The sequence below is a fragment of the Coregonus lavaretus genome (assembly GCF_964263955.1).
Source record: "Coregonus lavaretus genome assembly, chromosome: 20".
Taxonomy (NCBI): Eukaryota; Metazoa; Chordata; class Actinopteri; order Salmoniformes; family Salmonidae; genus Coregonus; species Coregonus lavaretus.
In genome coordinates, this window is record NC_140007.1 from 5,573,903 (window position 1) to 5,587,922 (window position 14,020).

The 14,020-nt window shown below is 42.0% G+C and overlaps 1 protein-coding gene across 1 annotated transcript in view; it reads left to right on the forward strand.

The window, feature by feature from the left end:
• Positions 1 to 13,344, forward strand: part of LOC311147582 (poly(rC)-binding protein 4-like) — a gene marked incomplete at both ends in the record, with an annotated part of 18,972 nt that extends 5,628 nt beyond the window's left edge. Inside the window, 6 exons of the mRNA XM_084184327.1 lie at positions 173 to 244; positions 7,983 to 8,024; positions 8,456 to 8,537; positions 9,341 to 9,390; positions 12,594 to 12,763; positions 12,990 to 13,344. Of these exons, the coding sequence (XP_084040453.1) occupies positions 173 to 244; positions 7,983 to 8,024; positions 8,456 to 8,537; positions 9,341 to 9,390; positions 12,594 to 12,763; positions 12,990 to 13,344 (771 nt within the window). The remainder of the gene's footprint in view (positions 1 to 172; positions 245 to 7,982; positions 8,025 to 8,455; positions 8,538 to 9,340; positions 9,391 to 12,593; positions 12,764 to 12,989) is intronic.
• Between the last annotated feature and the right edge of the window lie 676 nt (positions 13,345 to 14,020).

The window sequence follows — 14,020 nt, forward strand, 5'->3', positions numbered from 1 at the left end:
TCGTTGATTCATTACATGATTTTAGCTTTTATGTTTTACTATTAGTATGTCTTCTTAGCTTATCCTAGATAAACTGTGTTTACAGTATGTAATTAATGAGCTCACTAACAATTATCTGGTGAAATAAAGGTAAATAATAGTAATAATGTATGTTCCCTGTGTGTATGTTTAGGTGTTTGAGGCGTCAGACTTTTCCCCCCACCCTCTGTACTCTCTCTCCCAGGGTGGTCTTGACCTGCAGCAGGTGAGTGTCAGATGATCTGATGTCACCAACACCTTTAACTGTGAATAGTTCACTCTAAAGTCAACCTTTTCAAACATTTTCATACCTCAAAAGTGGTCTTAAAGGGCAATTTCATTATATCCAGCACAATACCATTGTATACAGTTGAAGTCGGAAGTTTACACACACTTAGGTTGGAGTCACTAAAACTTGTTTTTCAACCACTCCACAAATTTCTTGTTAACAAACTATAGTTTTGACAAGTCGGTTAGGACATCTACTTTGTGCATGACAAAAGTCATTTTTCCAACAATTGTTTACAGACAGATTATTTCACTTATAATTCACTGTATCACAATTCCAGTGGGTCAGAAGTTTACATACACTAAGTTGACTGTGCCTTTAAACAGCTTGGAAAATTCCAGAAAATTATGTCATGGCTATAGAATCTTCTGATAGCTAACTGACATCATTTGAGTCAATTGGAGGTGTACCTGTGGATGTATTTCAAGGCCTACCTTCAAACTCAGTGCCTCTTTGCTTGACATCATGGGAAAATCAAAAGAAATCAGCCAAGACCTCAGAAACAAATTGTAGACCTCCACAAGTCTGGTTCATCCTTGGGAGCAATTTCCAAACGCCTGAAGGTACCACGTTCATCTGTACAAACAATAGTACGCAAGTATAAACACCATGGGACCACGCAGCCGTCATACCGCTCAGGAAGGAGACACGTTCTGTCTCCTAGAGATGAACATACTTTGGGGCGAAAAGTGCAAATCAATCCCAGAACAACATCAAAGGACCTTGTGAAGATGCTGAGGAAACAGGTACAAAGTATCTATATCCACAGTAAAACGAGTCCTATATCGAAATAACCTGAAAGGCCGCTCAGCAAGGAAGAAGCCATTGCTCCAAAACCGCCATAAAAAAGCCAGACTACAGTTTGCAACTGCACATGGGGACAAAGATCGTACTTTTTGGAGAAATGTCTTCTGGTCTGATGAAACAAAGACATAACTGTTTGGCCATAATGACCATCGTTATGTTTGGAGGAAAAGGGGGACGCTTGCAAGCCGAAGAAAACCATTTCAACCGTGAAGCACGGGGGTGGCAGCATCATGCTGTGGGGGTGATTTGCTGCAGGAGGGACTGGTGCACTTCACAAAATAGATGGCATCATGAGGAAGGAAAATTATGTGGATATATTGAAGCAACATCTCAAGATATCAGTCAGGAAGTTAAAGCTTGGTCGCAAATGGGTCTTCCAAATGGACAATGACCCCAAGCATACTTCCAAAGTTGTGGCAAAATGGCTTAAGGACAACAAAGTCAAGGTATTGGAGTGGCCATCACAAATCCCTGACCTCAATCCTATAGAAAATCTGTTTAGGACCTTTCTTTATAACTACAGACGACACATACAGTGCCTTCAGAAAGTATTCATACGCCTTGACTTATTCCACAGCCTGAATTCAGAATGGATTAAATATATTTTTTTTATCTTACCCATCTACACACAATACCCCATAATGACAAAGTGAAAACATGTTTTTAGAATGTTTTGCAAATGTATTGAAAATGAAATTTACATGAGTATTCACACCCCTGAGACAATTCTTTGTAGAAGCACATTTGGCAGCAATTACAGCTGTGTCTTTCTGGGTAAGTCTCTAAGAGCTTTCCACACCTGGATTGTGCAACATTTGCACAATATTATTATTAGTTTTTTATTCTTCAAGTTATTTCAAATTGGTTGTTGATCATTGCTAGACAACCATTTTCAGATCTTGCCATAGATTTTCAAGTAGATTTAAGTCAAAACTGTAACTCTGCCACTCAGCAACATTCACTGTCTTTTTGGTAAGCAACTCCAGTGTAGATTTGGCCTTGTGTTTTAGGTTATTGTCCTGCTGAAAGGTGAATTCATGTACCAGTGTCTGGTGGAAAGCAGACTGAACCTGGTTTTCCTCTAGGATTTTGTCTGTTCTTAACTCCAGTCCGCTTCTTTTTTATTCTGAAAAACTCCCAAGTCCTTAACGATTATAAGCATGCCCATAGCATGATGCAGCCACCACTATGCTTGAAATATGGAGAGTGGCACTCAGTAATGTGTTGTATTGGTTTTGCCCCAAATACAAGACTTTGTATTCAGGAAAAAAGGTTAATTTCTTTGCTCCATTTTTTGCAGAATTACTTTAGTGCCTTGTTGTAAACAAGATGCATGTTCCTTCTTTCACTCTGTCAATTAGGTTAGTATTGTGGAGTAACTACAATGTTGTTGATCCATCCTCAGTTTTCTCCTATCACAGCCATTAAACTGTGTAATTGTTTTAAAGTCACCATTGGCATCATGGTGAAATCCCGAGCGGTTTCCTTCCTCTCCGGCAACAGAGTTAGGAAGGACGCCTGTATCTTAGTAGTGACTGGGTGTATTGATACACCATCCAAAATGCAATTAATAACTTCACCATGCTCAAAGAGATATGCAATGTCTGCTTTTTTTTACCCATCTACAAATAGGTGCCCTTCTTTGCGAGGCATTGGAAAACCTCCCTGGTCTTTGTGGTTGAATCTGTGTTTGAAATTCATTGCTTGACTGAGGGACCTTACAGATAATTGTGTGGGGTACAGAGATGAGGTAGTCATTCAAAAATCATGTTAAACACTATTATTGCACGCGGAGTGAGTCCATACAACTTATTATGTGACTTTTTATGCACATTTTTACTCTTCAACTTATGTAGGCTTGCCATAACAAAGGGGTTGAATACTTATTGACTCTAGACATTTCAGCTTTTCATTTTTAATACATTTGTAAAAAATATATATATAAAAAAGAACATAATTCCACTTTGACATTATGGGGTATTGTGTGTAGGCCAGTGACCAAAATATAAACGTAATCCATTTTAAATTCAGGATGTAACACAACAAAATGTGGAAAAAGCCAAGGAGTGTAAATACTTTCTGAAGGCACTGTATGTAGACACTGATATGGTGCTGGAGATAATGAATATGAGGTTGAAAAGTGATGGAATTTCTCTTTAAGTAGAACTGTTGAAGGGTGATTGGGTGGTAGAGGGCTTTGGAAGTGGATGTGGGATGTCAAAAAGTGGGTAGCATTGGCATGAAATACTAGAACAACAGCTGAGCCTAATCTGCAGCCATTGTTCCAACATAGCATCACAAACATGACAGCTGCTGTGACTAGATACCACAATACACTCCATTAACCCTCAACCAACCATTTTATATTACCCCCTTATCGTATTACTCTAGCTATCACAAAGGCTATAGGGGCCTAACGTTTCTAACTCCTGGCCCTACTCTGTGCATAAATATAATATAAATAGGAAGGAAGGTGATGTCCACTGTTGGCCTGATGTTATCGGAGAGGTGAAACAGCCTGTGGTGATTCTCACACCTTAAGTAGCTACTGTAATAATCTATTTCAGAATGGCTCTGGGAGCCTCCCTGCTGCTCTTCTGATACAAAGCTGAACATACAATTATGAAAAACACAACAACATTTCCAGTAGTTAGATCAGGTCGATTATGATTATTGATCCTGCTGTATCTCTTCTAGTGATAACAATATGACAGTATTACCAATGATTTGACATTGTTTCCTGTGCTTAGAGTTGATTGTGTTTGTCGTTTTGGTGCATAATAGGGGATTGCATCTAACCTCTCCATGGAGCGGTACTACTAGCCAGACCGCTGCCGTCGGTCAGAATTGAGTTTAGCTAAGTGCTGTCTGGCCTGACAATGGGGCTACATGGGCACCACCCTGACTTATATGAGAGAGAGAGAGAGAGAGAGAGAGAGAGAGAGAGAGAGAGAGAGAGAGAGAGAGAGAGAGAGAGAGAGAGAGAGAGAGAGAGAGAGAGAGAGAGAGAGAGAGAGAGAGAGAGAGAGAGAGAGAGAGAGAGAGAGAGAGAGAGAGAGAGAGAGAGAGAGAGAGAGAGAGAGAGAGAGAGAGAGAGAGAGAGAGAGAGAGAGAGAGAGAGAGAGTTATTACAGGAGGCACATTACAGAGTATGAAGGTTGGTTAAATGGCACCCTGCTGTGAAGATTGCGGACCCCTGATGATGTCCAATCTGGACTGATGTGCAATCACATTAAAGATGATGGAAACACTTTCTATGTGCCACCTGTGTTGTGGAAGACATTATGGATGCATTTTACGGGTTTATATAGGCTGTAATAGAGCCACAAGATATACATTCCTGTAGCAAGTGTATAATCTTCAATAACCACTTTCTGCAATACACAACAAATGCATTTAAATGCATTTTTGTATTTGCTTCCACATACTTAGCCATTGTTGATGTAGTATACTGTATAAATGTTAACATACAGTGGGGGAAAAAAGTATTTAGTCAGCCACCAATTGTGCAAGTTCTCCCACTTAAAAAGATGAGAGAGGCCTGTAATTTTCATCATAGGTACACGTCAACTATGACAGACAAAATGAGATATTTATTTTCAGAAAATCACATTGTAGGATTTTTAATGAATTTATTTGCAAATTATGGTGGAAAATAAGTATTTGGTCAATAACAAAAGTTTCTCAATACTTTGTTATATACCCTTTGTTGGCAATGACACTGGTCAAAAGTTTTCTGTAAGTCTTCACAAGGTTTTCACACACTGTTGCTGGTATTTTGGCCCATTCCTCCATGCAGATCTCCTCTAGAGCAGTGATGTTTTGGGGCTGTCGCTGGCCAACACGGACTTTCAACTCCCTCCAAAGATTTTCAATGGGGTTGAGATCTGGAGACTGGCTAGGCCACTCCAGGACCTTGAAATGCTTCTTACGAAGCCACTCCTTCGTTGCCCGGGCGGTGTGTTTGGGATCATTGTCATGCTGAAAGACCCAGCCACGTTTCATCTTCAATGCCCTTGCTGATGGAAGGAGGTTTTCACTCAAAATCTCACGATACATGGCCCCATTCATTCTTTCCTTTACACGGATCAGTCGTCCTGGTCCCTTTGCAGAAAAACAGCCCCAAAGCATGATGTTTCCACCCCCATGCTTCACAGTAGGTATGGTGTTCTTTGGATGCAACTCAGCATTCTTTGTCCTCCAAACACGACGAGTTGAGTTTTTACCAAAAAGTTATATTTTGGTTTCATCTGACCATATGACATTATCCCAATCCTCTTCTGGATCAACCAAATGCACTCTAGCAAACTTCAGACGGGCCTGGACATGTACTGGCTTAAGCAGGGGGACACGTCTTGCACTGCAGGATTTGAGTCCCTGGCGGCGTAGTGTGTTACTGATTGTAGGCTTTGTTACTTTGGTCCCAGCTCTCTGCAGGTCATTCACTAGGTCCCCCCGTGTGGTTCTGGGATTTTTGCTCACCGTTCTTGTGATCATTTTGACCCCACGGGGTGAGATCTTGCGTGGAGCCCCAGATCGAGGGAGATTATCAGTGGTCTTGTATGTCTTCCATTTCCTAATAATTGCTCCCACAGTTGATTTCTTCAAACCAAGCTGCTTACCTATTGCAGATTCAGTCTTCCCAGCCTGGTGCAGGTCTACAATTTTGTTTCTGGTGTCCTTTGACAGCTCTTTGGTCTTGGCCATAGTGGAGTTTGGAGTGTGACTGTTTGAGGTTGTGGACAGGTGTCTTTTATACTGATAACAAGTTCAAACAGGTGCCATTAATACAGGTAACGAGTGGAGGACAGAGGAGCCTCTTAAAGAAGAAGTTACAGGTCTGTGAGAGCCAGAAATCTTGCTTGTTTGTAGGTGACCAAATACTTATTTTCCACCATAATTTGCAAATAAATTCATTAAAAATCCTACAATGTGATTTTCTGGATTTTTTTATTCTCAATTTGTCTGTCATAGTTGACGTGTACCTATGATGAAAATTACAGGCCTCTCTCATCTTTTTAAGTGGGAGAACTTGCACAATTGGTGGCTGACTAAAAACTTGTTTTCCCCACTGTATCAGTGATGCATATATACAGTTGAAGTCGGAAGTTTACATACACCTTAGCCAAATACATTTAAACTCAGTTTTTCACAATTCCTGACATTTAATCCTAGTAAATATTCCTTGTCTTAGGTCAGTTAGGATCACCACTTTATTTTAAGAATGTGAAATGTCAGAATAATAGTAGAGAGAATGATTTATTTAAGCGTTTATTTCTTTCATCACATTCCTAGTGGGTCAGAAGTTTACATACACTCAATTAGTATTTGGTAGCATTGCCTTTAAATTGTTTAACTTGGGTCAAACGTTTCGGGTAGCCTTCCACAAGCTTCCCACAATAAGTTGGGTGAATTTTGGCCCATTCCTCCTGACAGAGCTGGTGCAACTAAATCAGGTTTGTAGGCCTCCTTGCTCTCACACGCTTTTTCAGTTCTGCCCACAAATTTTCTTTAGGATTGAGGTCAGGGCTTTGTGATGGCCACTCCAATACCTTGACTTTGTTGTCCTTAAGCCATTTTGCCACAACTTTGGAAGTATGCTTTGGTTCATTGTCCATTTGGAAGACCCATTTGCGACCAAGCTTTAACTTCCTGACTGATGTCTTGAGATGTTGCTTCAATATATCCACATCATTTTCCTTCCTCATGATGCCATCTATTTTGTGAAGTGCACCAGTCCGTCCTGCAGCAAAGCACCCCCACAGCATGATGCTGCCACCCCGTGCTTCACGGTTGGGATGCACCCCCACAGCATGATGCTGCCACCCCCGTGCTTCACGGTTGGGATGGTGTTCTTCGGCTTGCAAACGTTCCCCCTTTTTCCTCCAAACATAACAATGGTCATTATGGCCAAACAATTATATTTTTGTTTCATCAGACCAGAGGACATTTCTCCAAAAAGTACGATCTTTGTCCCCATTTGCAGGTGCAAACTGTAGTCTGGCTTTTTTATGGCGGTTTTGGAGTAGTGGCTTCTTCCTTGCTGAGCGGCCTTTCAGGTTATGTCGATATAGGACTCGTTTTACTGTGGATATAGATACTTTTGTACCTGTTTCCTCCAGCATCTTCACAAGGTCCTTTGCTGTTGTTCTGGGATGTATTTGCACTTTTCGCACCAATGTACGTTCATCTCTAGGAGACAGAACGCGTCTCCTTCCTGAGCGGTACGACGGCTGTGTGGTCCCATGGTGTTTATACTTGCATACTATTGTTTGTACAGATGAACGTGGTACCTCCAGGCGTTTGGAAACTGCTCCCAAGGATGAACCAGACTTGTGGAGGTCTACAATTTGTTTTCTGAGGTCTTGGCTGATTTATTTTCATTTTCCCATGATGTCAAGCAAAGAGGCACTGAGTTTGAAGGTAGGCCTTGAAATACATCCACAGGTACACCTCCAATTGACTCAAATGATGTCAATTAGCCTATCAGAAGCTTCTAAAGCCATGACATAATTTTCTGGAATTTTCCAAGCTGTTTAAAGGCACAGTCAACTTAGTGTATGTAAACTTCTGACCCACTGGAATTGTGATACAGTTCATTATAAGTGAAATAATCTGTCTGTAAACAATTGTTGGATAAATGACTTGTGTCATGCACAAAGTAAATGTCCTAACCGACTTGCCAAAACTATAGTTTGTTAACAAGACATTTGTGGAGTGGTTGAAAAACGAATTTTAATGACTTCAACCTAAGTGTATGTAAACTTCCGACTTCAACTGTATATACACTGTCTGGTAAGTGGTTATTAGCATAACAATGTTTTTTTTTTTTACTGTCATTTGCCTAATGTAGAGTGATCTCTTTCAGGCCTACACTGTACAAAACCAATATGGCATTCCACATACAGAGGTAAGTGGGGTTATAAATACAGTAGTTATATATAGTAACCTAACTATCCCACTGTAATGTTATGTAGCCCTTTCCTTCAGTCAAATTACCTAGTGGCCTTATGGATGCAATATTATAAAACATTTTTATTTTTTTTTACAGCCGAAAATCCGGTGTTTCTATGTCAAACAGTTTTGTTATATTTCAGTTTTCTGTGATATACAGTATATAAAGTGTAATATTGGGATGCAAACTCAAAATTGAATACATTTCAACTCCATATCTGACATGGTACACGTGTTCTCTTTTTTGTAACCCCATAACCATGTGTGTGAGGTGAAAACGTTTTTTTTGTAAGCCTACCGAGAATCACTCTGTGTGACCCTGATTTAGCCCACTACAGTAAAAGGTTAACATATATTTTGGATATGCTCTTTCTTCCTGTATCTCAGTTGGCCAAGCTACATCAGCTATCCATGCAGCAGAACATGCAACAGAGTCCCATGTGCCAGCAGGCTACAACCGTTCTACCTGGTATGACTTTACTTTACGTAGCCCAAATGGCAATCAAATACATTTAACTGTAGGAGACGTAGGCAGCATGCAGCGAAACTGAACCTGACGTCCTCTCTTGATGGCTGATGATACTCCAAAGTGAACATGATACACTAGCTACACTACAGCTAGATTTTGTCTTGACGCTTACTGTAATGATCTTATATTCTATTAGTCATATTTTCCTATCAGCTGCCAAATATCAGTAACATCAACAGTTTGCGGGGAAAGATGAGCAGTAGAGATAGAACATCTCCTGTTACAACAACACTAAGTGAAGGGATCCATGTCATAAGCCCAGCTGATTATGTGCTTGTGGCAGTGAAGATGAGAGGAAGCTCCCTACAGCTCTCCATATCTGGCAGTGAAAAGCGAAACTATTATAAGAAATGATGTGTTCCGCCACAGTATCAGAGAGCCTGGAGAAATGTGGCATGTTAAACATAAGTCTATAAAAATGGAAATTAGCTGCTTAGCTACATCTAGCCATTATACCACCAAAAGTATTTATCATGTAGCATGTCAATTATGCTGGTTTCAGTGGAGGCTGCTTTGGGGAGGACGGCTCATAATAATGGCTGGATCGGTGTGAATGGGATGGCATCAAACCCATGGAAACCACGTATTTCTCTCCAGCCATTACCACGTTCCCGTCCTCCCCAATTAAGGTGCATACCAACCTCCTGTGGCTGGTTTTCTTAAACTGCAAGCCAAATGTAATGGATGAATATATGAATGACTGTATGAAAGTGTTTGTTAAGTTACATATTTTCTCTCACTAGGAATGGACTCAAACTCCCAGACATCGCAGGAGCTCCTTATTCCAAATGATGTGAGCAGTTAATTTAACATAATATTACATTCTACATTTCAATTCTTTTTTTCAGATATCCTCTGGGTTAAGTCTATATTCATAAGGTGAATTGAACTTCCAATAAAATTCTAGGAAATTAGAAAAATACGAATTGAAAATAATTGGCACTTTTCAATCATTGAATGTGAATTTGAATTAATCTCCTAAATTGACTGAAATTAAATGGAATTTACCCTCAACCCGAATGCTGTTATCCAGAATAATCTACTCTAGGCATCATACCAAACAACACATCAAACAGCAGCATAAGCAGAAATATCACATTGCACATAACAGCTCATAGAAGCAGGTGACGCCAGCTAGACAGATGCTCAAGGGCTCAAGGCGGGCGAGAGACTGTGGTCTTGGGTAACTTCAAAGGAGAGAAGGGGTTGCATCTTGGCAACATACTAATTATCCAAGTCATTATAACCCCAGACTAACCCAAGGTCGTTGGGATTTTGAGCCGATATGGATCCCCTAGTGTTATTGTCTGGGTTCCAGTTGCAGCGTCTCGGAGTGACTCCCATGAGTACCCAGTAAATCCTCTCATGTTCTCTGACCTACTTAGACACTCTCTCTCTCTGCTGTCAAAACAGCCAATAAAAAACAGACAGAGATCCTCTCCCTCTCACTCAGACGCCGCATGTGATGCCTCTCCAATCAGAGCAAGAGACGGAGATGCTGGAATACATTCGGAAAGGAAGACTACTCGGATTGCCCTCTGTGATGATCTAGCACTGGCTGTCCAACTATGTGAATGGATCAGAGACTTCATGTACTCTACAATCTTGAAATGAATCACACATGACAGAATGCAATAAGCTCTCCTGTTCAAGATGGCCAACCAGACATAACTCTTGGACAACGTCACCAAAATGCCTGAGTTGTTCCCCCCAGCAAACCCTTAAATACCAAACCTTCCAATCCGTCAGTGGAATGGCTGGTGCTGTAGAGTGGGGTGTATGACTTTGACAACCGAGTCTAAGCTCCAGCCATTGTTCCAGAGAGGACATGGCTGAGCTCTCTCTCTCTCTCTCTCTCTCTCTCTCTCTCTCTCTCTCTCTCTCTCTCTCTCTCTCTCTCTCTCTCTCTCTCTCTCTCTCGGCATAGCAGAATCAGACCAAAGACTGCAGGATTCAAGATCCATTCCTAGAGCTGCAGTGGGAGATTTAGGCTGGGTCCGTCTCAATAGTCTGAAACATTTTCCTCGCCTCATCAGCTTTCTTTTATCTTCATCTGCACTGATCTGAATACACAGAAGAGATGAAAGCAATATGTGCACATACCAGTTATTTGCTTTCCCCTGTCCTGCCCTTCCATAAGACTGCAGCTGAAGAAAAGGAGATGAGGAAAAGAGGCCACATATACTATTGAGATGCACCATTAGGGTACAGAGAGAGAGGCATTGAGGAAGAGCTTAGACACAGTCAGCAATATACTGTACTTCTACCTAGGGAAGATTTAGCCTGGATAAAAATGGTGACTCGCCCACTACATCCTTCTTCCTGTGTCATTTTCCAAATTACTACTTCAGCAGGAATTCTCAGAAAATACAGGCCAGTTACACAGTAGCAGCTGAGGTGATACAGTTGAGGTGAGGCATGCAGTGTTACTGTACTGTGTATGCCCTGCTTAGCACTGGTAATCACCAGCGTACACAATGTTCTATTTGCTGCATGGTATTTACCTGGCTCTACACTAAATCAGGAAGCCCCTAGAGCTCCTACACATACCTCTGAAATTGGCCCTTCAGACATTCAAAACGAGCCTTCTACTCAACATTGTTTGGGGATTACAACGGTCTAAACAGGAGTGTTCCTATACTAACAATGAACTTTGTTTATAACAATCAATGTATTATAAGCATCAGGATGAATTGGTTCAGGTTTGCTCAGAATGAATGGATTGTTCTGAGGTACTGATTCTCCCTCCCAGCAGGGGAGAGTACTGGTCAAATCGCTGATCCCAGGTCTGTGCTAGTGGTGCTCATTGTCTCCCTGGGCTGCTCTTTAGCCTGGCTGGGCTGTGCCAGTGCCTAGCTAGCTGCTCCCAGAATAATCTGCTGTGCCAAGAATAGCCAGGGAGACCAACCAGGACGCTGTGTGACCAATCAGATGCTGCGAAACAGGACTGTGACTTAGCAAAGGAATGTAAAATACAGAGAGAAGGACAGGAGCAGGAGAACAGTGTACGTGTGTGTGTGCGTGTGTGTGTGGCGCAGGGGCCACTATCAGTCATCCATTATTAAGCTGCCAACACACACATACTGGAGGTACTCCATCACTGTCAAGGCCTCTCACCGTATATCTGACAGCATAGCCTTGCCTCTGTGGCCTGACACCCTGCACTCAGGCTTAGACCCTTGGCCTAGACTCTGATCCTTAGGCCTAGCATGATCCTCCGGCCTTGGCCCTGCTAAGCATGTATTGTTCGCTAACGGCAAGAAACACAAACCTAACATCTTCTAAGACGCCATATGAACTCATGTTAGCATCTTATTAACTAATGTCAGCAAAAAGAGACAACACAAACTGTCCGGATTGTAGATCATGTTTTGAATTATGTTCCTAATACGTTTTCCATTAGCCAAGAGATGCTTCTCTTCTTGGTCGTGTTTGGGAAGTGATTTGTTTGGGAAGTTGCCACGGCAATGGAAATCAATAACCTTTTAGCTACTCAGATTAATAAGAGGCAAATATGCAGACTCTCTCTACCCTGTCTGTTTTACCAGGGCACGGAGCACTGCAATTAAGGAAGAGGTTGGAAAAACAGTGTATTTGACATGCGTGATAGATGACAGGGCCATTGTATACAAACAATGTGATCACAATGTTTAGAGAGGAGTGCATTTCATACACAGACTGTAGAAGACCAACAATAACATTTTCAACACCAGCTTTCGCAATTATTGTTAGCATTTGTAATAATTATTAGTAGTTACCATCATCAACACCACTATCATATAGCCTACATTAGCTTTGTTTGATGTATTGCAATATTGAGACTCTTGAAACAACTCCCAAAACAATGTCAATGTAAAAAATAACTCTTAGGCAATCTGAACGCAATCTTGTGATTCAAATCTCTGCGTAAATAGATATCCACTGGATATAGCTGTCCATCCATCCACCCCTCCACCCCTCCATCCATCCATCCATCTATTGTTCTATCTCTTGCAGCTGATAGGCTCGATCATCGGCCGGCAGGGCACTAAGATCAATGAGATCAGGCAGGTGTCGGGGGCTCAGATAAAGATCGGGAGCCAGCTGGACGGAACCAGTGACCGGCACGTCACCATCACTGGCACACCAATCAGCATCAACCTGGCCCAGTACCTCATCACCTCCTGGTAAGGCCATTGGCCAATGCGATCCAGGCTAACCAAGAGGGGATTCGGCAGGGAGAGGGAATTCTGTTTCCATAACAGTCCAGGTTAAAGGTTAAATAACTTGGTGATAGGCAGTAATGAGGTCATTGTGTTCTTGTTCTGGTAATAACCCCTTAGATAATTCATACACCTGTATTGTATTGCATTGTACTGTATTGTATTGTAAGCCACTCTTCTCTCTCCATAGTTTAGAGACAGCTAAATCCACGGCCCAGGCAGCGTCCATGGCCGCCCCCAACATGGCTGACCTCAATATGGCCTTCACACAGCCCGCTTCCCCGGCCTCCCCCCACTCCGCCTCCACCCTGGCAGCCATGGGTGCCCTGTCCCCCACCCCCGTCATAGGCCACCCCTACGGCGCCCTGCCCTTCTCCAGTCTGCTAGGGGTCAAGTCTGTCCCCTTCCTGACTCTCTCTAGCCCCTCCCCCCAGGTCGCTGTCACCGCAGCCCCCTCCCACGCCACCCTGGCGGCCTACACTGCCAAAATCTCCTCGGCCAACTGCATCAAGAAACCCGACAGACAGAAGTTTGCACCCTACTGATGCTACATGCTACATCACGCTAGCCTCTGCCTTCTTCTGGAGGCTGAAATGAAGGACAGCTGTCTATTATGGTTGCATCTCAAATGGCACCCTATTCCCTACATAGTGAATAGGGTGCCATGTTCTTCCAGTCAAGCCCCGATGTAGCCATATCTGCTGACAGAGATTATCTTGGCTGTACTTTAGAATTCACCACAAGGAAGAGACCAACGCAGATTTGGACGTTAGCTATCATAAGGTATACTATACATTACATATATAGATGATTTGTGATTTCCCCATGAATTTATGGACTGCTTTCACCCCCCACCTCATTCTACTGTTATTTATCGCTTATAAAGAGCACAGTCCTAACTTCGGAATTGCACTAACTTGGAATTTCATGTAAATCATGCACTGATGTGATGGTAAGTGTGCGTCTCAAGTTAGGAATAGGTCCGAAAGTATTTATCCTTCAGTAAGTTTGTAAATTATACTCTGATATGGATGGCTGCTCAACTGTATGATGCTTTTATACAATGTCTGTGTTTGCTTCTTGAAGTTTTTAAGAAAATCTGTGAAGGTTTGGGAGGAAAAATATTGTTTGTTTTTTATGCCTTTGTGCTATAGCTAGTACTGTACTGTTCAGTGTTATATTTGTTTTGTTTGAAATGTTGAACTTGTTTTATCTTATTTC